Source organism: Papio anubis, chromosome 7, assembly GCF_008728515.1.
Source record: "Papio anubis isolate 15944 chromosome 7, Panubis1.0, whole genome shotgun sequence".
NCBI lineage: Eukaryota > Metazoa > Chordata > Mammalia > Primates > Cercopithecidae > Papio > Papio anubis.
The window spans coordinates 135735436-135763190 of NC_044982.1; the positions used below are offsets into that span (position 1 = coordinate 135735436).

Below are 27755 nucleotides of genomic sequence, written 5' to 3' on the forward strand. Positions count from 1 at the left end.
ATCTGCAGTGACACAGCTGCTTGCTTTGCATGATCTGATGGAAGATTTCTGTGTTAACACCATGCATGGCAGATGGGCCCTGAAGCAAGGTCAAAGTTGGTGGCTTGGGGCCTTCTAAGATTCCAAAGCACATTAGTTCTTCTGGTCTTAATTTCTGCCTAAATGGCCCACACAATGTGTGGGGTGGATTCGATAAGCCTGTAGCACAGAAACTGGAGTGGGGCTACACGCCTGTATCATGGGGTCCTCCGCACCTGGAGCCCCTAATGGCTGGGGACTGGTTCCATGCACTGCCCACATCAGCGACCACGTTAGGGGCTTCTTCCACCTCACTGCCTGCCTGTCCCCCAATGTGTGCTCTGGAGTCCCTGTGTGTGCCACCCACTGTGTGCTCTGGGGTCTCATTAAACTAAGTGTGGTCTCCTCGGTGAGCACAGATTTATGTGTAGGGGTCTATGTACCAAGACAGAAAATATGCTTCTACCCTCAAGCCTTAATCCCACGTGGCTGGGGTGATGACTCTCCTGCATTGAAGCAGGAAGGCTGCTGATGAGTCCAAGTCTGTTCCAGAGGCTTCCTGCTTTCCAGCCTCCTCCCCACACCCACATCCACCTCTTCCAGCTCTGGAACAGAGCAGGATGGGCAGGGTGTGCCCAGCCCTGCTGAAGGTCCTCCCTTCCAACAGCAGTATGTGAGAGACAGAAAACCCAACACAAAGCCTACCTTGTCTGGATTTAAGTGAAAAGGCTAGAGAGCAACGTGGATATCCTGAGAAGCACCTTGTAAGAATAAGCTCTTGAAAAAGACTAGAAAGAAGTGCTCTAAAATAATAATAACAGGCAGGGCAAGGTGGCTCACGTCTATAATCCCAGTGCTTTGGGAGGCTGAGGCAGGAGGATCACTCGAGCCTAGGAGGTCAAGGCTGAAGTGAGCTGCACTCCAGCCTGGGTAACAGAGTGAGACCCCATCTCAAGAAAAGAAAAAAGAAAAAGAAAAAGTAATAATAATGGTTGTGACAGGATGGTGGGAGTAAAAGGTTTTTATTTTCCAGTGTTTCTTTAATGTAGTAAAATACATAAGTGATAAATTAATTTTGATCTTAAAAAAAAGCAAGTGCAATGTGACATACTAGATTTGTAGGTAATCCAGGAGAGTAATAACATTTGTCCTATCAAACGCAAAACTGACACAGACTTTACAGTCTGTGGATTCTCTAGAGTATATCCAGTTTTACAAGGGTTATATAAAAAAGCAAACCAACCTGCTTTTGGAAAAACTGAGCACAAGGCAGGGGTTGGGGGAAAACTATGCTGATCATAAAAATATGATTTATAGAAAAAATAAGATTTTGAGAAAAAAATAAACACTCTCACTCCGTTGCTCAGGCTGGAGTGCAGTGGCACGATCTCAGCTCACTGCAACCTCCGCCTCCCACGTTCAAGAGATTCTCCTGCCTCAGCCTCCCGAGTAGCTGGGATTACACGCTCCCGCCACTATCCCCTGCTGATTTTTGTATTTTTTAGTAGAGATGGTTGACCATGTTGGCCAGGTTAGTCTTAATCTCCTGACCTCAGGTGACCCATCCACCTCAGCCTCCCAAAGTGCTGGGATTACAGGTGTGAGCCACCACGCCCGGCCGAAGATCTCTTTTTTTATTGAGACAGGGTCTCACTGTGTTGCGCAGGCTGGAGTGCAGTGGCATAATCTCAGCTCACTGCAGCCTCGACCTCCTACACCCAAACAATACTCCCACCTCAGCCTCCCAAGTAGCTGGCACTACAGACATGCACCACCATGCCCAGCTAATTTTTTATTTCTATTTTTGTAAAGACGAGGTCTCACCATGTTGCTCAGGTTGGTCTTGAACTCCTGGATTCAAGTGATCCTCCTGCCTTGGCCTCCCAAAGTGCTGGGATTATAGGCATGAGCCCCATAACCAGCCTATAGAATATCTCATGTGACTTCAGTTTATAGCTTTATGTTCAATACATGTTACATAAAAATAGACATCAAAAGTACTAAGCTGTGGGAGCCAGACTCCAAGTGAGACTTGGAGTCCAAATCATTCCAGCTTCCTGGTAGTCACTTTTCTATAGTCTCTTTCCTCTTTATATCAGGGTTGTTCTGTGTGACCAACAGAATACAACAGAAGCAATGGACTGTCACCTCTGAGGCCAGGTCATGAAATACAGCATGGCCCTGCCTCTGCCCCTTCTTGTGGATCACTCGCTCTGGGAGAGGCCAGCTACCATGTTGTGAGCAGGTCCAATGGTGAGGAACTGAGGCCTCCAGCCAAGAGTCATGTGAACAAGGCACCCTGGAAGTGAGTCTCCACCTTAGTTCAGCTGTTGGCAACCACAGCCCCGACCAGCATCTTCACACAACCTCACAAACCACCTGAGCCCGAACCACCCAGCGGAGCCACTCCCGGATGCCTGATTCTCAGAAACCATGTGAGATTATTAAGCTGCTAAATTTGGGGTAATTTTTTGGAGTAATAGATAACTAATAAATAATATATAAAATAAACTATGTAAATGATATGATTTTTAAAATTGTACAAGATATGTATCTTAACATTGTTCTTTACGACATAAGAATTGCTAAACGCCTTAAATTGAAAGAAAGTCATTGATAGAATCTTATGCCCTCAATTTAGGGGGGAAAAAAAGAAACTATTTAAAAAATGGTTTCATTTACAAATAAGACTTTGAAATTATTTTCAGTGGCTCATCACACTGGTTAAACTACATCTACACTGTTTCAACTATTATCAACTTCAAATCTACCCAAATTAGTGAAGTTCTATAGTATGCAAGAGAGTTCTTTATGCTAAATCACATCCTTTGGAGAATGAGCAAAGTCTTACAAAGATCAGAAAAGGGCTTTTGGAAAGGGACAGCCCTCCTCCCCCTTAGCTATAAAATCCAAAACCCGCTCACCCATTACGCAGCAGGTGTGACCTACCTGTGACGAGCTCACGATCCTCCTCTTATCTTTGCACCAGTCCATGCACAGGACTTTGTTCCCATGGCCTTTGAGGGTCCTTCTGGTCTTCATGACAAACTGCCCCAGGGCCTCTACCCGCTCCGCCACCTGGTGCACTGGAAGGACAAGGCCATAGTCAGTCCCCTTGCTAAGGACCAGGTTCTGGGCTTTGGGCTGGCACAGCACAGACACAGGCTCCGCACAGGGAGGCAGCCCCATGGGTTTCCTCCACAAGAAGCCACAGCTTGATTCCCTGATTCCTTACCATTACATCCTAGCAGTACTCCTTCTTTTAAGATCAGTAGAGGGTAGAGACGACACTGCCATTCTCTCTTTAAGACCCTATATTTTTCAAAGCACTTTTATCTATGCATGTTGAGGGATTAACAACAAGACCACCTCATATTCATAAAGCACTACATACAATTCTTCCCTTTAACGGCCACAGCTCCGAAGAGGAGGGCAGGACAGGCAGCAGAGTGAGACTGCTATGCCCATTTAGCAGGTGGGGAAACTGAGACTCACAGAGGTTATCTGGCTAAGACAAGTTCATACAACCACCAGCGAACCAGGGTGGGGCTTCTAGTTCTCCTGCCTACCACTCTCTCATCACAAGGAAAACTGACTTTACAAAACTGTTCCAAGAGGACTATAAGGTACAACCTGCGGCTCTAGCCCTGGCTGTGTCTAGCTGACCCTCTGTGTGCCTAGCACCGGCCTGGACCGTGGCAGGTACCTCATACACATGGCGCAGGAAAGAATGAACCAGCGAACTGCCAAGCAAGCTGTCTGCAAACTGCACACCTGTGAGTTTACTGAAAAACTTACCATCCACAGAAATCAGTGCAATGTCCTAAAAGTCTGAACACACGATCCACTCATAGCACCACTTATACCAGAAAGGAGATCCAAAAGTCAATCTCTCAGGGCTGGGACAACAGCTTCTTTCCTGAGGCCAGCTTTCTAAGGCTTTCTAGAAAGGCTTTCTAGAAAGGGCGAGCTTTCTAGGGGCTTGTAGATAAGCTGAGACTCATGAGTCTGAGAGGGACAAGTTCGTAGGAAATGGCTGGAAAGTCACAAAGACCAGCTGGTCCAGACCCTTCATCATGCAGGGGAGGACGCTGAGGTCTGCAGGGATCCTGCGGCCACTCCCCACTTCCCTCTCTTGTTGGTGGCTATGTGAGAAGGAGAAGCCAGGGCTCTGAACTCTCCATCTACATCTCCTTTAGTGAAACCTCTAAGCTGGCCTTTCTCCAGGCAGGTGAGGAGGGTAGAGGGCATTTTCAGGGGGGAACAGCCTAGGCAAACAGACAGAGGAACAGGGCGGGAAGAAGCAAGGCAGCTGCCCCTCATGTCTTCCCAGGGAGCTGCTGAGGTTTGACGGGGCTGTGGCTCATTTCCCTTCAACTGGCAGCCTGCGCCGAGAGGGGCCAACTCTGTGGTCTGAGTTCTATGACAGCAGCATCCCTTCCTGGGAAATCCTTCCTCCCATCCTTCCCTCCCCAAAATGCTTCAGTGTGTATGTCCTAAAAACAAAGAACTCTCTTAAATAACCAAAGCGTAATGATCAAAATTAGAAAATTAATGCTGAAACAATACTAATCTACAGACTTATTGAGATACTGCCTATTATCCAAATAATAACCTTCACAGCAAAAGGAAATCCATGGTCAGAGATTGAATTCAGTTGTCATGTTTATTGCGCCCCCAGTTATTTGGTTCCTTCTTGTAATGTGGTCTGATGCTTCCTTGAGATTAGTTTGGGTAAAACACGTTTGGCAGGGACACAGAGATGGGGTGCTGAGCTAATGTCACTGCCTCCCGCCTGGGCACAGGAGTCCCATTGCCGGTGGGGTCACTGGGGATCATCTGGTTAAGGGGGCACCTGCCAGGTCTCTCCACTGGAGAGTTACCATTTCACCTTTTGTAATGAAAAGTGTCTTGTTAGGGAGGTACTCTGAGACTATATAAACGTCGTGTTACCCCTCAAACCTCAATGGCCTTAATTTAATACTGCTAATGATTCTGGTCTGAATGAGTGATTGTGATGATGGCTGGCAAGTGGTGATCTTTCTCAGTCCACCCTTCCCTCTGCATTCATTAGCTGGCTTTCTAAGGAGGAGCTTTGCCTCCTCTCCCAGTTGTTTATTTATTCACTCATTTATATTAGTAGAGACTCATGGGTTCTTACTTTATTCAAGAGGTTGTAATCCATTACTAATACTATTGACCTTGATCCTCAATTTGTCCCAGGTGACGGGGAGCCCCGTCAAGCAGGTTCCCGTGACCTTCTGACATGTCCCCCTCATAGTCTGAGCACTTCTCATTCCAAGCTTCCACTGTTCCTTCCCCGTCCTTGCCCTAAGATCAGCTGCTTCTCCAAGAAGTTTTAGTTCCTTTTAGTTGCCTCGTTTCTTTGTGATAAAAGAGCAAAGTTGCACATGGGCTAAAAGTCTTTGTGAAAATCCAAACTGTAAAAATACTTGCTAAACTAGGCCAGGCGCAGTGGCTCACACCTCTAATCCCAGCACTTTGGGAGGCCAAGGTAGGTGGATTGCTTGAGCTCAGGAGTCTGAGATCAGCCTGTACAACATGGTGAAACCCTGTCTCTACCAAAAATACAGAAACTTGGCTGGGTGTGGTGGCACATGTCTGTCATCCCAGCTACTTGGGAGGCCGAGGGGGGCAGAGGTCACAGTGGGCAGAGGTCGTAGTGAGCCAAGATTGTGCCATGCACTCCAGCCTGGGTGACAGAGCCAGACCTTGTCTAAACAAACAAACAAACAAACAAACAAAAAACCCAAAAATCTTGCTAAACTCTAAAGTGCTACATGAATGTTCAATTATTATGCCATTGCTTCTGCTAAAACATTGCATTATTTACTGCCATAAAACAGCATATTCATCTTTTACAGATATGTTCTTTACAAAATACATCAAATGAAGTTTAAAAACAGATTGAATTTTCCAAATTCTTATAGTTATAGGACTTTTTTTTTTTTTGAGACGGAGTCTTGCTCTACCTCCCGGGTTCAAGGGATTCTCCTGCCTCGGCCTCCCGAGTAGTTGGGATTATAGGCACGTACCGCCATGCCCAGCTAATTTTTGTATTTTTAGTAGAGACGGGTTTCACCATGTTGGCCAGGATGGTCTCGATCATCTGACCTCGTGATCCACCCACCTTGGCCTCCCAAAGTGCTGGGATTACAGGAGTGATCCACTGCACCCGGCCATATAGGCCTTTTATATAAGACTCTATCGGCCCAGAGTTGTGAGCATATTTTATTTAGTATTTTACTTTGAAATTTTACATCAATATTATTGCTGCTTCCCCCAATTCAGCATTAGGACAGCCATAACTTTTTGATAATTTCCCTTTTAATAAAAAAGATGATTCACCCAACCAAAATAGAGCCCTCCTTACATAATGTGAATTTGAATAGATCCCAACTATTAATTATTTTTTCTCACTACATTTTTTTTCTTCCCACATGTAGATTACTGCCAACCCACTCCATCCTGTTTCTATCTGCCAAATTTTGCATCCACGGAATTAAAAAAAATTTTTTTAAATTAAATATTAGGAAGTTAAAAAAAAAAGACCTAGAAATGAGCTGCATATGTGCTGGGTATTATTTGTGCGAGCTTGGTTCAGGGCAGATGTGGTTTCTCCTTTGCCTTCTGGAGGACCATTCCTCCAGGATTTAATTTTTTTTTTTTAAATGTTGAATATAACCAGCTGGTTTCTATAATAAGAATTTGCTGGAATAAAATGACAACCTGTTAAGAAATTCCACTAGCTTCAGGAAGACAGGAGTGCTGTCTTGTTTGATCTTCTTCAGAGGCAAAACTGGAGCAAAGCAGTTAAAAATCCAGGCTCTGGATGTGCGGGCCTGGGTCAAAGCCTGGCTCTGCCGCACACCAGCTGCACAACCTTGAGCAAATACTTTCTTGCCATCTCTCTTCCCCTGTGGGGTTGTGGGGACAACTATTCAAGCCTGGCACAAAGGGAACACTTGATAAGGGTTGGCTATGACATTCTCCAGCTTGGCCTATAGTGAGTACCCAGTAATATTTACTGAAGGAATAAATGAAATGCTTAGTATTTATTCAATTTCAATCAATGGCAGCAATCCTAAGCAGCAGTTTTTGGTGGGCCAACAAAACAATCAAGCCTCTTTCCCTTCTTTTTCTGTACCTCTCCCTATCCCTAATCCATCATCCCTACTTCAGCTGTCAAGCAACTCACCACTTTAACAGGGCACGCTCCCTAGCACTGGGCGTGGGAGGCACACACATGGTTTCAGACCTATTTTCTGATCCAAGGAGCTCACCAGCCTTTTGTTTTTAAAAAAAGTTCCTTTTTTTCTTTTCCCCCTCCTGGCCCTATCCTGTTCCCTGAGCAACTTGGATTGGGTCGTTACCACGCACAAACCCTTATGCCATTTAGATACAGCTCAAACTCTTTTCTAGTTCATTCCAGTTCAGTCTGTGCCAGCCTCTGGAACCACCCAGGTATATGAGAGTCAGTCCCTGCCCTCACTGGAGTTCAGAGTCAAGGGAAGAGATGGAGCCATAACGATGATTTCCACATAACGTGGGACTTGCTAAGCAAGATGTGTGGACACAGGAAGCTTCTGTCCCAGAGGATGGGGCACTGCACTGGGCCTTTTGGGGTGGCATCTGAGCGCAGGTGAAAGGATAAAAAGGTGAGTCAGATGAGAGGAGGTCCTAGGTGGGTACACTAAGCTGAGGAAATGGCAAAAGCAAAGGCCCCACAATAACACTGATGTAAAATTTTTTACATCAGTATTTTTTAGGGGTGGAATAAACAACTTGATTGCAGAGATAGGGGTAGGTGCGGGCAAGTAATGGCGCTGTACACCCATGACAGAGCTCATTTATCCCACGGTGACAGCAGCCTGCTGTCATCAGAGGAGTGGCGTGGTCGGATCTGCCTTCTCATGACTATCTGCGGCTGCAGCGCTGGAGGCCAGCGTTGGCGGAGACAACAATGGAGGAGGGAAACCGGGGAAGAGACTCCTCTTCTTTGGCAGGCCCCTCTGCAGCAGACACACCTTCTGCTGCACCACCCTTCTCTGTGGCCCCTCCAAGGTCAGACTGGAACAGCCCAGAAACTGCTCCCTGTACCTGGATGTTCTCCTTCCCATGTCCAGGGAGAGGACACCTGCCTCTGTGGCCTCCAGGCTTGGTTGGGTCCCATGAAGCTTGAGAGGCTGAATATTCTGGATGCCAGTCCAGACCAAGGAATCAGAATCCAAGTCATGGGAGCAACTCAAGAGGAAGTGTAGGCCAGTGAATGTTTGCTGCTTGAATGATGGTTCCAGAATCTCTACTATGTGCTAAGAACTGTGCCAAGTGCTTGGGTACAGAAAAGAGTAACCAGTCTCTGCTCTTACTGAGCTCACAGTCTGGAGGGGGCAGACCTAGGTCAGCACTCAGGTAACAACTACAGTGCAGTGTGATGGTGGCTGGCAGAGGCTGTCACCCAGGGTCAGGGCGCCAGAGGGGAACAGGGCTGACTCTGCTGGCAGGCGTGGTCATTAGAGGGGATGTCACTGAAGCCTGGTTTGAAGGATGCATAGGAGTTGGGGTGGAAAAGGGTAGGTGGGAAATTAGCTTCTTTTTTGGGGGTGGGGGATGGAGTCTCGCTCTGTTGCCCAGGCTGGAGTGCAATGGAGTGATCTTGGCTCACTGCAACCTCTGCCTCCTGGGTTCAAGTGATTCTCCTGTCTCAGCCTCCCGAGTAGCTGGGATTCCAGGCCCATGCCACCACACCTGGCTAATTTTTGTATTTTTAGTAGAGATGGGGTTTCACCATGTTGGCCAGGCTGGTCTCGAACTCCTGACCTCAGGAGATCCACCTGCCTCTGCCTCCCACAGTGTTGGGATTACAGGCATGAGCCATCTCACCTGGCTAGGAAATTAGCTTCTTAATGTCTACACTTGTTGCTGTTTTTTTAGGAAAACGGCAGACAATGACCCAATTCATGGGAGTGTTCTGAGGTTCAACTGAGAAGGCAAATTAAAGTGCCTAACAGGCGGCTGGCAGGCCAGGAGTGGCAAATCTAGAGTTGGTGTACTAGGAACTGAGAACTAGAAGACTGGAAACAACATGACCCGGAGAAACGGCGGACCCATGAAAACTAGAGATCATGTTTAGAATAGCAGAGAATGGGTGAGTGAAAAGAAGGGCTGTGAATGGAGAGATGGTTTTGTCTTGATTGCCTGTTACAGAATTATAGAAGTAAATGTACATTCATTGAAAATAACCAGAAAATGAAAATATATGGTCACTTAGAATTCTGCTTAGGCTGACCATTCTTATCATTTGGTGTGTACCCGTCCAGCCTTTCCTCCACATATGTGCACACACATATATATGCGTGTAAGCAGAAAACATGACACATAAAATTTGGGGGACTACAGGCATGAGCCACCACACCCAGCCTATCTATCATTTTTAATGACTGCATAACACTCCACTGTATACACATACTATAATCTCTGACTCTCCTACTGGTGGACACTTACTTTGTCCCCGGGCTACCATGATACCCTTGTACTGCATTATCTCCTTAGATAAATTCCAAATCATTGAATTGCTGAGTCAAAGGGAAAGCATATTTTTTAAGGCTTTTGATGTATGTTACCAATATCCACCACTGATACCACTGATTGTGTGTCTCCTGGGTGACGGGCGCTGGGCTGAGTGCTTTACACAACAGCCGGAGGACAAAGGCTTCATCTCCATCTCTACAGATGAGGAGCCTGGAGCTCAGAGAGGCTAAGGACCTCATGCACACATACCTGGATCCCTAAGAACATTTACATATCTTCAATAATGGGAGAACCTGTGGGCAGGTGGTTATCATTATCTAGAAAATCGAGGAGTAGGTGAGGCATTGACAATGGTTTCTTAGTCCAGGAGACATCCTAACTTTGAATCCTCCATGCCTCTGTTTTTTTGTTTGTTTGCTTTTGTTTTGCTTTGTTTTGTTTTTTTGAGACAGAGTCTTGCTCTGTTGCCCAGGGCTGGAGTGCAGTGGTGTGATCTTGGCTCACTGCAACCTCCACCTCCCAGGTTCAAGAAATTCTCATGTCTCAGCCTCTCAAGCAGCTGGGATTACAGGCATGTGCCACCACGCCTGGCTAATTTTTGTATTTTTTTTTTTAGTAGAGATGGGGGTTTCACCATGTTGCCCAGGTTGGTCTCGAACTCCTGGCCTCAAGTGATCCACCCGCCTCGGCCTCCCAAAGGGCTGGGATTACAGGTGTGAGCCACCGTGCCTGGCCATACCTCTTTGATGCAGCCAGATCAATGGGCTGCAGAGCTAGAGAGCCTAGATCAGGAGTGAAGAAACCTGCCTGGGTCTTGGCTTGGCCGCCACTTGGCTGGAAGAAGCATGGAAAGTGAGAGAGAAGAGACCTGAATGACTCAACAAGCAAGGACAGCGCACCCTTCACAGGCTGGTCCTGTGCTGTGCACCAGGCAGAACATGATGGACGGCTCCCAGCTGGATGGAACTTGGAGTTGGGTAACTATGTGGAGCAGTAGTCTTCAAGCTCCCATTTTACTTGTACGAGTCTCCCCCAACCGCCTCTGCTTTGGCTCATAGACAAAATCTTACCAGAAGTTCAATATGGAAAACAGATGAAGGTAGAACTGAGCTGCTGAACAGCGGAGGGAGGGTGACAGCCAGACACAAAGGCACGCCTACCCCTGAGTTCCAAATATCACGTCTACCCCTGGAGTCCAAACAGCAAGCGTGAAGGCCAGTGAGCTACACCAAGCCCCCTCGCTTCTCAGAAAAGGAAAACGGGGCCTGAGGGAAGAGCACAGTTAACAAATAAAAGGTGAACACATGTCTCCTCTGGGCCTGCACCCTGCTCTGTAAAATGAGGGTATTAGAGTGTATCTCACAGGGCCTTGGAAATATGATATAATTCTGGCCAAATCTTAACTTTTCATCAAGATGTGGCTTACTCTCAACTTTCAGGGAATAGTTTTGTTATTTATTTTATAATCTGTGCATACATGAACTGAAAGCAAAAGATATGGTGTGCAGCTCAATACACAAGAATTCAAACCATGTAAATTTATAAAGTGAAAATTCACAACAGGGTCCTTCTCATTACATCATAAGGCAATGGGGGAAATAAAAAAAAGGAACCAAAGCATGAACAAGCTCTAAAATGTCCCTGAAAATGAATACTCTGAAACTGATTGTAAAGAAAACAAGTGAGATGTCTTAAATAGGAAGACAAAACGATTCAAAAAATGATCTGGAATCACTTTCAAATTTGCACTAATATATACAGTCTTTTCATGGCACCTTTTGGTAGATTAAAGGAATCAAGCAAAAAGAAAAATTAATGCTAATTTTAAAAAACTGTAGTCTGATTCTGTGCCAAAGTAGAATGGGATAGGATGGATACAAAACCCTCAAATAGGCTGATCCGAGTGCAATGGTATTTACTACTAATTAATTACAACCAGTTACAGATTTCTTTGTTCCTTCTCCACTCCCACTGCTTCACTTGACTAGCCTTAAAAAACAAAACCAAAAAAAAAAACACCACAAGGTGGGCCAAGATGGCTGATTAGAAGCAGCTGCGAACCGCAGCGCTCCTGGAGAGTGGAATGGCGAGTGAATTCTACACCTTCAACTGAGGTATTCAGGTTCTTGCACTGGGACTGACTAACCAGTCGGGGCGACTCACGGAGAACGAGGAAAAACAGGGTGGGGCGATGGCCACATGTTCTCACTTATAAGTGGGAGCTGAACAATGAGAACACATGGACACATCGGAGGAACAACACACACTGGGGCCTGTCAGGGGCACAGCAGGAGGGACAGCATCAGGAAGAATAGCTAATGGATGCTGGGCTTAATACTTGGGTGATAGGTTGATCTGTGCAGCAAACCACATGACACATATTTACCTATGTAACAAAACTTCATATCCTGCACATGTACCCTGGAACTTAAAAGCTGAAGAAAGAAAAAACAAACAAACAAAACCCTCTCAAACACCTGTATGGAAGGAAAACATTTACAGTCACATTTATCTCACTTGTATTTGTCAGAGATTTGTGAATTGCCTTAAAAAAATTCATGAGGCTGGGCGCAGTGGTTTGAGACCAGCCTGGCCAACATGGTTAAAATATAAAAAAAAAAATTAGCCAGGCTTGGTGGTATGCGCCTATAATCCTAGCTACTCGGGAGGCTGAGGCAAAAGAAGCACTTCAATCTGGGAGGTGGAGGTTGCAGTGAGCCGAGATCACACTACTGGACTCCAGCCTAGGCAAAAAAGTGAGACTCTATCTCCAAAAAAAAATTAACGAGCCACAAAAAATTCTACCCTGAATTCCCTAATGAAAAGTTTGGAGACACGCGGTGCCGCAGGGCAGGGGGAGAGGCAGAGGGAGGGGACATGGGCTCATTGCCGTGTGTGCCCTGCAGTCTGCCCCTCACTCGCCACCGATGACCCGTCTTGCCACGCGCATGCCCTGCCACCGCCCCGCAGAAACGCTTCGGTTACCCACAGTCTTTCGCCAGATGAGACTGGCGCCCATGGTACTGGCTCCTCATCTCACTTGGGCTTATGCCAAAGATGTAAAATTTGGTGCAGATGCCCAAGCCTTAATGCTTCAAGGTGTAGACCTTTTAGCCGACGCTGTGGCCGTTACAACGGGGCCAAAGGGAAGAACAGTGATTACTGAGCAGAGCTGGGGAAGTTCCAAAGTAACAAAAGATGGTGTGACTGTTGCAAAGCCAATTGACTTAAAGGATAAATATAAAAACATTGGAGGTAAACTTGTTCAAGATGTTGCCAATAACACAAATGAAGAGGCTGGGGATGGCACTACCACTGCTACTGTACTGGCATGCTCTATGGCCAAGGAAGGCTTCGAGAAGATTAGCAAAGGTGCTACTCCAGTGGAAATCACGAGAGGTGTGATGTTAGTTGTTGATGCTGTACTTGCTGAACTTAAAAGCAGTCTAAACCTGTGACCACCCTTGAAGAAACTGCACAGGTTGCTACGATTTCTGCAAACGGAGACAAAGAAATTGGCAATATCATCTCTGATGCAATGAAAAAGGTTGGAAGAAAGGCTGTCATCACAGTAAAGGATGGAGAAACACTGAATGATGAATTAGAAATTATTGAAGGCATGAAGTTTGATTGAGGCTATATTTCTCCATACTTTATTATTAATATATCAAAAGGTCAGAAATGTGAATTCCAGGATGCCTATGTTCTGTTGAGTGAAAAGAAAATTTCTAGTGTTCAGTCCATTGTACCTGCTCTTGAAATTGCCGAAGATCATCGTAAGCCTTTGGTCATAATCGCTGAAGACGTTGACAGAGAAGCTCTAAGTACACTCGTCTTGAATAGGCTAAAGGTTGGTCTTCAGGTTGTGGCAGTCAAGGCTCCAGGCTTTGGTGATTATAGAAAGAACCAGCTTAAAGATATGGCTATTGCTACTGGTGGTGCAGTGTTTGGAGAAGAGGGGTTGACCCTAACTCTTGAAGACGTTCAGCCTCATGACTTAGGAAACGGTGGAGAGGTCATTGTGACCAAAGACGGTGCCATGTTCTTAAAAGGAAAAAGTGACAAGGCTCAAATTGAAAAATGTATTCAAGAAATCATTGAGCAGTTAGATGTCACAACTAGTGAATATGAAAAGGAAAAACTGAATGAACGGCTGGCAAAACTTTCAGATGGAGTAGCTGTGCTGAAGGTTGGTGGGACAAGTGATGTTGAAGTGAATGAAAAGAAAGACAGAGTTACAGATGCCCTTAATGCTACAAGAGCTGCTGTTGAAGAAGGCGTTGTTTTGGGAGGGGGTTGTGCCCTGCTTCGATGCATTCCAGCCTTGGCCTCATTGACTCCAGCTAATGAAGATCAAAAAATTGGTATAGAAATTGTTAAAAGAACACTCAAAATTCCCGCAATGACCATTGCTAAGAATGCAGGTGTTGAAGGATCTTTGATAGTTGAGAAAATTATGTAAAGTTCCTCAGAAGTTGGTTATGATGTTATGGTTGGAGATTTTGTGAATATGGTGGAAAAAGGAATTATTGACCCAACAAAGGTTGTGAAAACTGCTTTATCGGATGCTGCTGGTATGGCCTCTCTGTTAGCTACAGCAGAAGTTGTAGTCACAGAAATTCCTAAAGAAGAGAAGGACCCTGGAGTGGGTGCAATGGGTGGAATGGGAGGTGGTATGGGAGGTGGCGTGTTCTAACTCCTAGACTAGTACTTTACCTTTATTAATGAACTGTGACAGGAAGCCCAAGGCGGTGTTCCTCACCAACAACTTCAGAGAAGTCACTTGGAGAAACTGAAGAAAAAGGCTGGCTGAAAATCCCTATAACCACCAGTTACTGGTTTCTGTTGACAAAATATATAATGGTTTACTGCTGTCATTGTCTATGCCTACAGATAATTTATTTTGCATTTTTGAATAAAAAACATTTGTACATTCCTGATACTGGGTACGAGAGTCATGTGCCAATGTACTGCTTTCAACTTAAATCACTGAGGCATTTTTACTACTATTCTGTTAAAATCAGACTTTTAGTGCTTGCCACCACCAGATGAGGAGCAGCCTTTCTGTGGAGAGTGAGAATAATTGTGTACAAAGTAGAGAAATATCCAATTATGTGACAACCTTTGTGTAATAAAAAAATTGTTTAAAGTTAAATAAAAGGTTTGGAGAATTAAGTTATGGGACCATCTTTAAGATGGAATACTATATGGTTCCATATAAGAATTTTTAATGATGACATTAAAAGAAATGTAAATGACATGGGGAGCTACTCAGTCCATTTTGCTGAATGTTAAAACTGGGCTCAAATCCTCTATCTAGTACAGTCCCTACTAAGCTTAGAACTATATACACAAACATGGAAACATAAGCTATGAAATACATCAAAATATTAAAAATGGCTTCCTCTAGGTATTGAGATTATGAATAACTTGTTTTCTTTATATTTCTAGATTTTTCCACAGTGAGCATTTGTTTATTGGCAAAGTACTCTAAACACCCTTGCATTAGCCAGCTCGAGTATAATGGTGAATGCAGAGAAAGGAAGGGGAAAGGAAATGAAGGCAGGTTAGCTTTCTGCTCCCTCTGACGGCTGCAGGAGGCATGTGGCCGAGCAACAGGGAAGAGGATGACTGTAGAGAAACCGACTTCTGTGAGCCTCAGTACACAGATCACATGTTCTTAGAATATGAAAAAAGTCAAGGAATATGTTTGTTCCAGGCTAATCTAGAAAGTTAGTTTTCCTAGATTTTTCCCTAAACCATAAATCAGAATAGTCCAAGGCTCTAAGCCATAAAGCATTCAAGGATAAAACTTTTAAAAAAATTACATTTAGAATAGACAGAAAAGTTAATGGTATCAGACAATACATCCTGTGTATCAAATGTAGTCTAGATTTGTACTCAGAGAAACGACATAAACTTGCTTTGTTCCTTCACAATATTAGAATCTGCCTCAAGGAGCTGGGAATTGGGGTGAAGCTCCCACACAGCCCCAGGAGGCTGCTGTGCCTGTTGGCTGAAACGAGCACCACGTCCTTCCTGTTTTGTCTGCTTTGAGCCTTTCAGATTATTCCTCAGTTTAATTTCAAGTTAAAGACTCTTTAGAGCTGAATGTTTTCCCCTTTCTCTTTTTATTTTTCGAGACAGGATCTTACTCTGTCACATGGGCTTGAGTGCAGTGGTGCAATCATAGCTCATTGCAGTCTCAACCTCCTGGGCTCAAGTGATCCTCCCACCTCAGCCTCCCGAGTAGCTGGGACCACAGGTGCACACCATCATGCCTGGCTAACTTTTAATTTTTTTTTGAGAGTTGAGGTCTCGCTATGTTGCCCAGGCTGGTCCTGAACTCCTGGGCTCAAGTGATCCTTCCGTTTTAGCCTTCCAAAGTGAGCCACCACGCCTGGCCTCCTTTTATTCCTGATCTTGACTCCCATTCTAGTACTCATTTTTCCCTTATTATAAAAAAGCAGTAAATGTGCTGGGTGTGGTGGCTCATGCCTGTAATCCCTGCACTTTGGAAGGCAGAGGCAGGTGGATCGCTTGAGCCCAGGAGATCAAGACCAGCCTGGGCAACATGAAGAAACCTCGTCTCTACAAAAAAATGCAAAAATTAGTCAGATGTGGTGGCACACACCTGTAGTCCCAGCCACTTGAGAGGCTGAGGTGGCCAGGAGTTTGAGGTGGCAGTGGTCACTGTACTCCAGCCTGGGTGACAGAGTGAGAACCTGGCTCAAAAAAACAAAACAAAACAAAAAACCCAGTAAATACAAAGATGGGTATAAAATGAAAAGCACCTTCACTTTCCAAACCCCTCTCTAGAGGTAACAAGTTCCCTGTGTATCCTTCCAGACATTGACTGCATCTACAAGCACCCCTTGTTTATTAAGATCATGTTATATATACCGTTTGGCACACTGCTTTTTATTTTCTTTTACTTAATAAAAAAATTGACACCTTTTCATACATGGATTTACTTTTCTTTCTTTTCAATGCCAACCTCTTCTTTTTTTTTTTTTTCATTTGATAAATATTTACTTAGCCTAGCTCACTGTTGTAGGAGAGTGATCCACAGTAATTAATACAAATAAAGTACCTGCTGCCAAGGTGCTTACATTCTAGTAAGGGAGACATAAAATCAACCAATCATCAATCAGTCAACAAAGAATAAATGAACGGAAGTAATTTTAGAGAGTGATAAAGTGAACAATGAAAGGGAGCTGAAATTGTAGGAAGTTGGGACAGACATGGCCATTTTAGATTAAGGAGTCTCCATGTTGCCCAGGCTGGTCTTGATCTCCTGGGCTCAAGCGATCCACCTGCCTCTGCCTCCCAAAGTGCTGGGATTACAGGCATGAGCCACCGTGCCCAGAACATTTACTGCTTTTTATAATAAGAGAAGGTGCCTCTGAGGAGGTGGAATATGAACCGAGACAGAATATATGAAATAAGCTATGCAAAGAAGTGGGAGGACATTCCAGAAGCGAGTACACAACATGTCTGAAGGCTGAAGGCAAGAACAAGCCTGATGGTCTGAAGCTCACCAAGATGTCCAGTGTGACTGGCAATAGTGAGCAAGGCATACACTGATCCAAGGTGAAATAGAAGAGGTAGATGGAACTAGGTCAGTTAGGGAGACTGTTGGCAAATCTCAACTTTCGAAGAGAAGGTCTAGCATGGTGAGGAGGACAGCTCTCCTGGGAGCCTGAACCTTCTCTACTCCCTTTTCAACATTAGAGTAGCTGCAAAATCTTAGGGAAATCGCTTCACCCCTCCCTGGATCTCAGCTGCTTTTTCATCTATAAGGGACAGGGCTGTTGGGAAGCGAAGGAACTGTTTTGTGCTGGAAGACTGAAGCTGAAGCCGGGAAACCCTCCTGATCTAAGAGCTGTGTGATAGGCTAAATAATGGCTCCCAAAGGTGTCCACATCCTAATCCCCAGAACCAGTGACGATGCTATCTTATGGCAAAAGGGACTTCATAGATGTGATTAAGGATCTTGAGATGGGGAGATGATCCTGGATTATCCAGGTGGGCCCAACATAATCACACGGATCCTAGTAAGACGGAGCAGGTGGGTTAGAGTCAGAGAGAGAGGTGACCACAGAAGCAGTGCTGAGAATCACGTGAGCCTTGGGCCGAGAACATGGGCAGCCCCTAGAAGCTGGAAAAAGCAAGAAATGGATTCTCCCCTAAAGCCTCCCGAAGGACCTGCCCACCCATTTTAGTCACCGATTACAGGCCTCCAGCGCTGTAAGAAAATAAATGCATGTTATTGCAAGCCACTAAGTTTGTGGAAATTTGTACAGCAGCATGTGCTGTAACCACATGATTCTAAAATGCCTTGGAATCAAGCGAGGGAGTACTCGCCTGTGGTAGAGGATAAGCAGAAAGTGACAAAGAGAAAGCTCTGGGGAGAAGCAGGAAGCTCTGCGGGAGGAAGGGGAAAACAGGGCTTGGGGCTGTGGAGTTTGATGTGAGCTGGCTTCCCATCAGAGGACCCATATAAGCTATTAATACTTCCTACATTTAATGTTGGCCATGGGTCTGGCTTGGGGATGAGGGCCAAAGGGATGGAGGTGAAGAACTCAGGGTCTGAAAGAGGAAACCTTCCTTTTTCCCTCAAAGTTTATGCTATACAATTTTATTGTGTGGACCTTAAGGCAAGAATTTGGACAAGTCCAAGCCAATAGGAGGTAACAACTATCCTGGTTTGCCTAGGACTGCAGGGTCTCCTGGGCTGCAGGACTTTCCGTTTTAAAACCTAGGGTCTGGCTGGGTACGGTGGCTCACGCCTGTAATTCCAGAACTTTGGGAGGCCGAGGTGGGTGGATCACCTGAAGTCAGGAGCTCGAGACCAGCTTGGCCAACACGGTAAAACTTCATCTCTTCTAAAAATACAAAAATTAGCTGGGTGTGATTGTGTGTGCCTGTAATCGCAGCTACTGGGGGGCTGAGGCAGGAGAACTGCTTGAAACTGGAAGGCGGAGGTTGCAGTGAGCCGAGATCATGCAACTGCACTCCAGCTTGGGTAACACAGCAAGATTCCGTCTCAAAAACAAACAAACGAACAAACACACACACACACCTAGGGTCCCAGGCAAACTGGGATGAATTGGTTACTCCAGCTGATAGTCTAAAGGGGTCTCCCTGACCAGGACAGAGGCTACTGGGTCACCTATACAATAACACTAAAATGCAAAAATGTTCAGGTATCTAACACATGTTGCTCTGGGGAATAAACCATGCCCCTCTGGTGTCAGCCACATACCCAAATTTGGTACTATAAAACTCACGTGTCTGGCCACACATTCCCAATTCACAGGAAAGCATCCTTGGATTCCAAAATGGGAAATACCTGCTGAGGTCATCATGAAACACGGGCTGGGAATCTCAGCTGGGCAAGAAACAAGGCCCGTGTGTGCCAGAAACAAATCTGTCAGGCCAGGCGCAGTAGCTCTCGCCTGTAATCCCAGCATTTTGGGAGGCTGAGGCAGGCAGATCACCTGAGGTCAGGAGTTTGAGAACAGCCTGGCCAACATGGTGAAACCCAGTCTCCACTAAAGATACAAAAATTAGCCAGGTGTGGTGGCACGCGCCTGTAGTCCCAGCTACTCGGGAGGCTGAGCCAGGAGAATGGCTTGAACCTGGGAGGCAGAAGTTACAGTGAGCTGAGATTGTGCCACCACACTCCAGCCTGGGCGACAGAGTGAGACTCCATTTCAATAAATAAATAAATAAATTAATTAATTAATTAAAAAAATTAAAAAGGCCAGGCGTGGTGGCTCACGCCTATAATCCCAGCACTTTGGGAGGCCAAGGTGGGCAGATCACAAGGTTGGGAGTTGGACCAGCCTAACATGATGAAACCCCGTCTCTACTAAAAATACAAAAATTAGCCGGGCGTGGTGGCGAGCGCCTGTAATTGCAGCTACTCAGGAGGCTGAGGTAGGAGAATTGCTTGAACCCAGGAGGCAGAGGTTGCAGTGAGCCAAGATCATGCCACTGCACCCCAGCCTAGGCAACAGGGCGAGACTCCATCTCAAAACAAAACAAAACAAAACAAAACAAAACAAAACAAAACAACCAGATCTGTCCACTAAGGGGCTGCCGGTCACTGTAAGAGATACAGGAAAGTGCATGCTGCCAGCCCCTGCTCTGGCAAGTGAACAGATTCAGTGTATGATCCTCCCCAGCTTCACCAGACCCTTCCCACCTTCCCCCAGGCTCTCAGCCACTTGCTCAGCGCGGAGCCCTGAAAAGAAATTCCCAAGCTGAATCCCAGCCCAACCACCAACCAGCTGCATGACCCTGAACAAATCATTTGACTTTGCTAAGCCTGCTTGTTCATCCCACAGATGGTGATGATACCACTTTCCTTCATACAGGGAAAAATGACAGCACAGTTGTTTGACACCTGGCAGGGCTCCAGCTTGTACTTCCACAAGTAAAACTCATCAGCATCCTTTCCTCCCTTTCCCACCTGTCTGCCAAGGGATGAACACACTTAGGAAGGAGCTGGGTGAGTCTGGGCTGGGGTAAGGTAAAAGCAGCTGTGGGGTCAACGATGGGACCAAGAGAAGCTCAGAAATCATCTCTCGCTCTTCCACCTTCAGCTGTAACGTCCATTAGGAGCTGGAAAGTGCCACCCAAGGCAGGCTCTCTGATAAGAGGGAAAGAGATATTTGTCAAGAATTCTTACCCCAGGTCACGTAGCTCTCACACTTTATTTCCCCCCCTCCAGCTGTCTTGTTCTGCCACAGAACATGACAGGCAGAGTGAGCCCAGTAAAGCAATCAGATCCATCCTCTCTCGAGAAACCCTCCAAGGGCTTCCCGACTCACTGGGAATAAGAACCCAAATCTTCACTGTGCCCACAGGGTCCTGCATGAGCTCCCAACATAACCTGCAGCTGGATTCTGCCCTGCACACTCCCCTCCAGACACACCTGCCTCCTCGCTCTTCCTCAGATACATCAGCTATGCCAAACACAGCCCCTCCCGGGGCCTCTGCCTAGCTCCTCCTTTTGCTTGAAGCTTGCTCTCCAGATGGTAGTCACGGTGCTCGTTCTCTTCCTTCGGGTCTGGATTCAAAGGCCCTTCTCAATGAGGCTTCCCTGGGCTACCTTCTTGAAAGCTTCTGCTCCCCCACACCTCATTTCCCGCTGTCTGCTTTAGTTCTTTTCTCCCTAACGCATGTCATCTAGCGTGTCACCTAGCGTGCCACTCCCGCAATGGAATGGAAGCTCTGCCAGGGAGGGATGCTGGGCTGACTTGTTCACCTCAGTATCCCCCAGGGCTGAGAACAGTGCCTGACATACAATGGGCTGGCAGAATGTGTTGAATGAGTGACAGGCTTGGGTGTGTGTACACGTCAACAGAGGGGTGGAGACAGGAATAACCCCTAGGTCAAGCTGACTGAAGGCTGGAGATGATGGGATCTCACGCCTGGTGGTGGGAGGGAACTGACAAAGCCATGACAGGGACAGGTTTGAGGTCACTGCATGTGGAGGTGGGTTTGGAAGTGTGACATGGAGGGATCAGTTTAGAGCTTCCATTTCTGTGGAGAAGGAGTCCAGGTGGAAGGGGAGGAGTCAGAGACCCATGCCACATAGAGAGAGTCTAAAATTTTCACTGTGAAGAGCTGACCAGAGAAACTCCAGCCAGCTCTGAGAGCCTTGGTGAACTAGTGACTGTGGGACTGACAGTGGTCTCAGCGAGCCTCCTGTGTGCCGCTTCTACAGCAGCATCTGATGTTCAGCTGCAGGCACGAGAGAGAGGGGACAGCAGATTCATCCAGGCTGAGGTTCTGCCAGGCAGCTCCCATGAAGAGACAGAAGGACAAGGAAATTTGGAATGCTTGGCAAGACAGTTGCTGAAATGGTGGCCAACGTCTCAACACTGGATACTGAAGGAAGAGAAGAAAGGAAGGGGCTGAGAGACTGGAAGAGAGGAGAGCTAGGATCCTGGAGGAAGGAGATCTCCCCAGGGAGAGAGTATGCTTGGAGGTGGAGGCAGTGATTGGAGATGTGGGAAGAGGAGCAGTCCTGAGTGCTGACAAGAACCCAGGCATGTGTGCAGCAGGGGTTGTGAAGATGAGGGGCCTGCGTGTCATCTCACAGGATGGGGCAGGGCTTAGGGGCAAGAGGAAGACTCAAGCCACAGTCCAAAGAAATGCCAAAGTCCTTAAGAAGTGAGAGAACCTGGCTAGGCACACGGTGGCTCATGCCTATAATCCCAGCACTTTAGGAGGCCAAGGTGGGAGGATCATTTGAGGCCAGGAGTTCAAGACCCGCCTGGGCAACATAGTGAGATCCTGTCTCTACAAAGAATTCTGGAACAAAAGTAGCCAGGTGTAGCAGTACGTACCTGTAGTCCCAGTTACCTGGGAGGCTGAGGCAGGAGGACTGCTTCAGCCCAGGAGGTTGAAGCTGCACTGAGCTATAACTCCACTCCACTCCAGCCTGGGTGACAGAGTGAGACCCTGTCTCTCTCTCTTTTTTTTTTTCTTTTTTTTGAGACAAGTCTCGCTTCACCAGGCTGGAGTGCAGTGGCAAGATCTCAGCTCACCGCAACCTCCAAGCTTGAACCTGGTTCAAGCTATTCTCCTGCCTCAACCTCCCAAGTAGCTGAGATTACAGGCACCTGCCACCGCGCCCACTTAATTTTTGTTAGAGACGGGGTTTCACCACATTGGCCAGGATGGTCTCGATTTCCTGAACTCATGATCCACCCTGGCCTCCCAGAGTGCTGGGATTACAGGTGTGAGCCACCCTGCCTGGCTGAGACTCTGTCTCTTAAAAAAAAAAAAAAACAAAAAAAAAAAAAACAGATGAATAAAGAAAAGAATGGCTGAGCACGGTGGCTCACACCTGTAATCCCAGTACTTTTGGAGGCTCAGGCGAGCATATCACTTGAGGTCAGGAGTTCAAGACCAGCCTGGCCAACATGGTGAAGCTTACTAAAAATACAAAAATTACCTGGGTGTGGTGGCACATGCCTATAGTCCCAGCTACTTGGGAGGCTGAGGCAGGAGAATCCCTTGAACCCGGGAGGTGGAGGTGCAGTGAGCCAAGACCGCACCATTGCACTCCAGCCTGGGCACGAGGGAGCGAGACTCTGTCCCCCTTCCCCACAAAAAAAAGAAAAAGAAAAGAAAAGAAGAAATAATGAGCTGCAAGTCGACAAGCCTGGGAACTAGCACTTTGGGAGCCGAAGCGGCGGATCACGACCTGAGGTCAGAGTTTGAGATCAGCCTGCCGGACATGATAAAACCGCTTACTAAAAGTACAAAATAGCTGGGCGTGGTAGACGCCTGTAATCCCAGCTACTCAGGAGGCTGAAGCAGAATTGCTTGAACTCCCAGGAGGCAGCCAGAGTGAGTCGAGATCAAAGACAGACCTCCAGCCTGGGCAATGCGAGCGAGACTGGGCTCAAAAAAAAAAAAAAAAAAAGAAAAGAAAGCAAAAGAAAAGAAATGAGAGAACTTGGCTGGGAGACCAGGAGACATGTCAAAGGAAGTGGTCAAGAGAGTGATAAGAACCTCAGAGGGTTGTGTTGCTCTTATGGGGTGGAAGAGACGTGGTCTGGAAGGCAGGGGAATCAAGAGGGACACAAACCACATCACTTCTTGGTCTTTTCCAGCCTGTACCCTGGATATGCAGTAGTAGGACAGACCCTTCCACTGTGGGTCTAAAATCTGGCTCCTCTAGCTTTTTGTGGGCAATCTACATTCTTGGCAAGACAAAAAGTTTCCTCTTTTGTATTGACTACATTTGCCCCCTGAGGTTCCCTATTGAAAAGCTGCATCTCTGCTCTCTCTCTGTCTTAAGGCAACTTACAAATTCACAGAAAAGCTGAAACTATCCAGGCGTGCAGCCTGCACTATTGAATAAGTGAGTTTCTGGAGAACGCCCTCTGCACGAAGCTCAAAGGGGTTTGGCAAAAGAAATCTGAAGTGAGCTTGAGCTGGCACTCTGATTGCCTGGGGGGGGTATCCGGGTCCCATCACTTATCAGCAGGGGACCTTCGGTAAGTCCTTTAACTTCTTTGTGCCTCAGTTTCCTCATCTGTCAAATGGAGAAGTTAGACGACCTATGAATACTTTTCACCATGTTGGCCAGGCTGGTCTCAAACTGGGAAGAGGATTTCTGGGAAAACTTTTGCTTTGCTTTCTTGATAGGGAACAAAGAGAGACTGGTGTCCATATTCCCCCTTCTTCCTGCCTTGGATACAGAAGTGATGTCTGGAGCTGTGGCAATCATATTATAATCATGGGGCAAATGTCACTGCTCTAAGGTGTGGAGAAGAAAGGCAGAAGGAGCCTGGGTCCCTGATAGGGGGGTGGTGGGAGTAGGGGGGTGCAGCTGAACAAAAGCAGGTGATCTTCCACCTTTGCTCTTGTTATGTAAGAAAAGTAACTCTCAATTTGCATAAGCACATTATTTGGGGTTTGTGGTTAGTGATTGCTGGACACGATTTCTAAGCTTAGAGTGCCTCCTATTTAAAGGAGACTCCTAGGAAAGCACAGCACACGCTAGATCCAGGTCATCCACTTCTCTTAAGTCATCTTCAGAGATCAAAGGCTAAAGGCCCTAGCATGAACCCCATTTTTCCATTCCAAATAGAATGTAAAGGGTGGCACCGATTAGGAACGGCAGGAGAACAACGTCGAGGTGTGCGTGAGGGCACGGTGTGAGGCCTTGCTCAGCAAAGGGGAGCTGCCACCCTCGGAGCTGAAAAGTGAGCAGATACTACCACTTCCCCAAGCCTGGTCTCCAGCCCAAGCTCTGCTGAGGAGGAGCCCTCTGACAAAGTAAAGGAAGGTTGTTCTGGCCAAGAGTCACTGAACCTGGCTATTTAATCTAATCACTCACTCATAAAAATCACAGAGCCAGTTCTGAATTACGGTGGTGGTGGTGAAGAATGCAAGTTTAAGATTGCTATGGCTCTTTTATGCCAATCCACCATATCGATCCAAAAGCTTCTTAAACAGCCTTAAATGAACTGAAAGGTTGAATTTGGTGAGCTCCTCCGCTTCCCTTCTCTCCCAGTCATCCAGCTTCCCGCCCCCAAGGATAGGGGAGAGGCTGGAAAAATGAGCTTTGAAATTGCAGTCTCATAAAAGCAAAACTGAGAAAAGACAAAACAGTGATGGAGAAAGCCAGACGATCATTAAAAAACAAAACAGGAGTCTCTCCCAGGCCACGCCCACACGGGCTCGCCGCGCTCGCTCGTCACCACCAACACCCCACCTCTTGCCCTCCGCATGGGAGGGGCAAGAACGCGATCAGTTCGCAGCTTCCAGGCAGGTGATGAGGTTAGCAAGTCCCGCAGTCCTCCGATAGCTGGCGGCGGGGGTCTGGCAGGTGCCCGGACCCTCCGAGGGCCCCACGCCCGCGCGCCCCGGGGCTCGGGACCGCTACCCGCGGCTCACCTGCGCGCCCGGGCCCTGGGGCCCTGCTCCCGGGAGGTGGCGCGGGCCTGGCTCCCGTCGCAGCCCCGGCCGCCCCCGCCAGGGAAGTCGCGAGCGAGTCCGGCTTGCCCCGCCCGCCTCCCATCCCGCACTCACGCTCCACGTCGTGCAGCTTGGCCCGCTCCTCCTCCAGCTTGCCCTTGAGGCTTTCGGCCTCGCTCTTCAGCGACGCCAGCGTCTCGTTCTCGTGCAGCGCTTCGGTTGCCATCTTCGCGCGGGGACGCGGCGGGGAGGGAAGCGGAGAGCGGGGATGCGCTGAGCCGCGGTGGGCGCCGCTCCAGCTGCCGTCCCTGGCCCGGAGCGCCGCCCCACGGTCCCGCCCTCCGTGATGACGCCAGCAGCTGCGGGCCCGGCTGCTGCGCCTGAGCCCCCAGACCCCGGCACCTGGGCGCGCGCTCTGGCGCAGTGCCCAGTGCGATGTCCGCGTCAGCGCTGCCGCGCACACTACCCCGGAGAGGCAGGGAGTGTCAGGCCCATTTTACCGGCGGGCAAACTGAGGCTCAGGAATGCTGGGTGATTTGCCCGAGGACGCACACAGAGGGAAGGGCCAAGCCGGATTCCACCTCGGGACTCCCCGCTTCTGGGGAGACCGGTGAGGCTCCCGCGACACGGCCCTCCCATCCCCACGCCTCTCGTGCAGATCTCCGCTCTGTGGGACTTGATTGCGGGCTGCGGGCCCGTGGCTCCTGCAGGCAGAGAGAGGACGTGAGAGGAGACGGCTACGAGGCTTGGCCGCAGGTAGCTATGGTGCTCCCCCGACAAGGAACAGGAAACCCTCTTCGTTTGTTAATCTAAATATACAAAAATAAAACTAGTTGCTGGGTTCTGAGACGGAGTCTCTGAGGCATTAGGAGGCCCACCCTTAGTTTTTCTTTTCTTCACGCAGGAATCAAGTCCCTGGCCTGGGGGCGGCAAAAGGAGATGGGCCGTGGGTCGGTGGGCGCGCGGGCTCAGACCTGGGGCTTCTGAGCCCACGCCCAGGCATCTGGGACCCCTCACTTCTGAGGCCACCTCCAGCCCTTTAGAATGAAGGGCTGGCACAGTTCTACCAGGATGCACATTTAGTGACTTCTGTCAGACTGAAGCATCCCCTCGCCCCAAGCGCCTGAAGTGTGAGGGGCACTGTTCTAAGTGCTTTAATGCGCATTTGTTTAATCCTCGCAGGAGTCACCTTGAATGGGCACTCTTATCCCCACTTTACAGAAGAGGAAACTGAGGCACGGAAAGACTGAGTGATTACTCAGGGGGCACGCTCCAAGAAACAGGGAGAGACAGGATTTGGACCCAGACAGGCTGGCTCCATAGTCCTCTGGACTTTGGTGTGGCTGATCCAACTCAAGCCTTCTCCTTTTTGCCTCTTCTGTGATCTTGCATGCGTTTGTGCAGAGAACGAGAAGGCAGATCAAAGTTACAAATTCTGTGGGAACATCACTAAGCAGAATCTTGGGTGCTGTCCCCACCTCTCTGTACCTGCTCCCTCCCAGAGGAGCCAGCCTGCACTTACTGCCCCGGGCCCTCTCTATCTGAGAAAAGTTGAAGGTACTTGATATTAATCTGTACATACTTGTTTTGCAGGTTAGGGTCTGAGATCCTCAGTTTCCTTATCTGGAAAAGCTTCTTCATAGGATCTGCTTCATAGGATTGTTATGAGAATTAAGTAAGATGGTGTGGGCCGGGCGCGGTGGTTCACACCTGTAATCCCAATACTTTGGGAGGCCAAGGTGGGTGTATCACCTGAGGTCAGGAGTTCGAAACCAGCCTGGCCAACATGGTGAAACCCTCTCTCTACTAAAAATACAAAAAGTACCCGGGTGTGGTGGTACATGCCTGTAACCTCAGCTACTCAGGAGGCTGAGGCACGAGAATCACTTGAACCCTGGAGTCAGAGGTTGCAGTGAGCCGAGATCATGCCACTGCACTCCAGCCTGGGCAACAGAGTGAGACTCAAAAAAACAAAAAGATAGTGTGGGTGAAGACTTTAGCACACTTCTCCGTACATAGCAGATGCTTATTCTCTGCTAGTTCTCTTTTCCGTTCCCATCCATATATTAATAGATTTATTTGTCGTTGTTCCTCAGTATTTAAGTATTTAGCATAGTACTTGCATATGGTAGGTGCTCAGTTAATGCTAGTTTATTAAATTGATGTATAAAACAATATATAAAATATATATATCTGTATAAACTATGTTAAAAATATAAACGTATAACATAAACATGTTTATAAATGGATAAACATATAAATACAATTATTTAAGTATAAGATAAGAATGTAAAAATTTAAAAGCAAAAATATTACACCTGTTTGAGAGTTTGTAGAGCAAAAGGTTAAGAGCACAGGCTCTGTCTAGATCTGACTGCCTGGGGGCAAATCCTGGCTCTGCCGTGTGGCCTGAGGGATTTACCTGTCTGTGTCTCGGGCTCATCTGTAATTGGTAGACAACGCCTCCTCCAGACTCTGGATGGCATTCGGAGAGAGCAGTGCGTGGCACACAATATGCATCTGTTATTATTACTGAGGCTGCCTGAGACACTTGAGCAGTTCACATGAGGTAATTTAAATGAGACACTGGGTCATGGGGGATACTTTTCACAAGGGCCATCTCGGGGGGCTCAGGCAAGGCAGCCTCGTCTCATCACCTCCTTAGGCTGGCTCTGGACCGTTGCAGGATGTGTGTGTGTGGTTCAGGGTCCTCCTGGCTGTGAAGATCTGAG

General features: G+C 47.4%; 1 protein-coding gene and 1 pseudogene across 2 annotated transcripts in view; one reads left to right on the forward strand and one right to left on the reverse strand.

Moving 5' to 3' along the window:
- LOC116275838 (guanine nucleotide-binding protein subunit beta-5-like) overlaps positions 1-25366 on the reverse strand; it is a 43753-nt gene extending 18387 nt beyond the window's left edge. The window contains exons 1-2 of the mRNA XM_031668675.1: positions 25138-25366; positions 2968-3104 (exon numbers count right to left, since the gene is read on the reverse strand). Of these exons, the coding sequence (XP_031524535.1) occupies positions 2968-3104; positions 25138-25249 (249 nt within the window). The 5' untranslated portion in view covers positions 25250-25366. The remainder of the gene's footprint in view (positions 1-2967; positions 3105-25137) is intronic.
- LOC116275837 lies at positions 12843-14379 on the forward strand (annotated as a pseudogene). The gene has a single exon (XR_004185156.1). The product of XR_004185156.1 is annotated as a 60 kDa heat shock protein, mitochondrial pseudogene (transcript).
- Positions 25367-27755: the final 2389 nt, after the last annotated feature.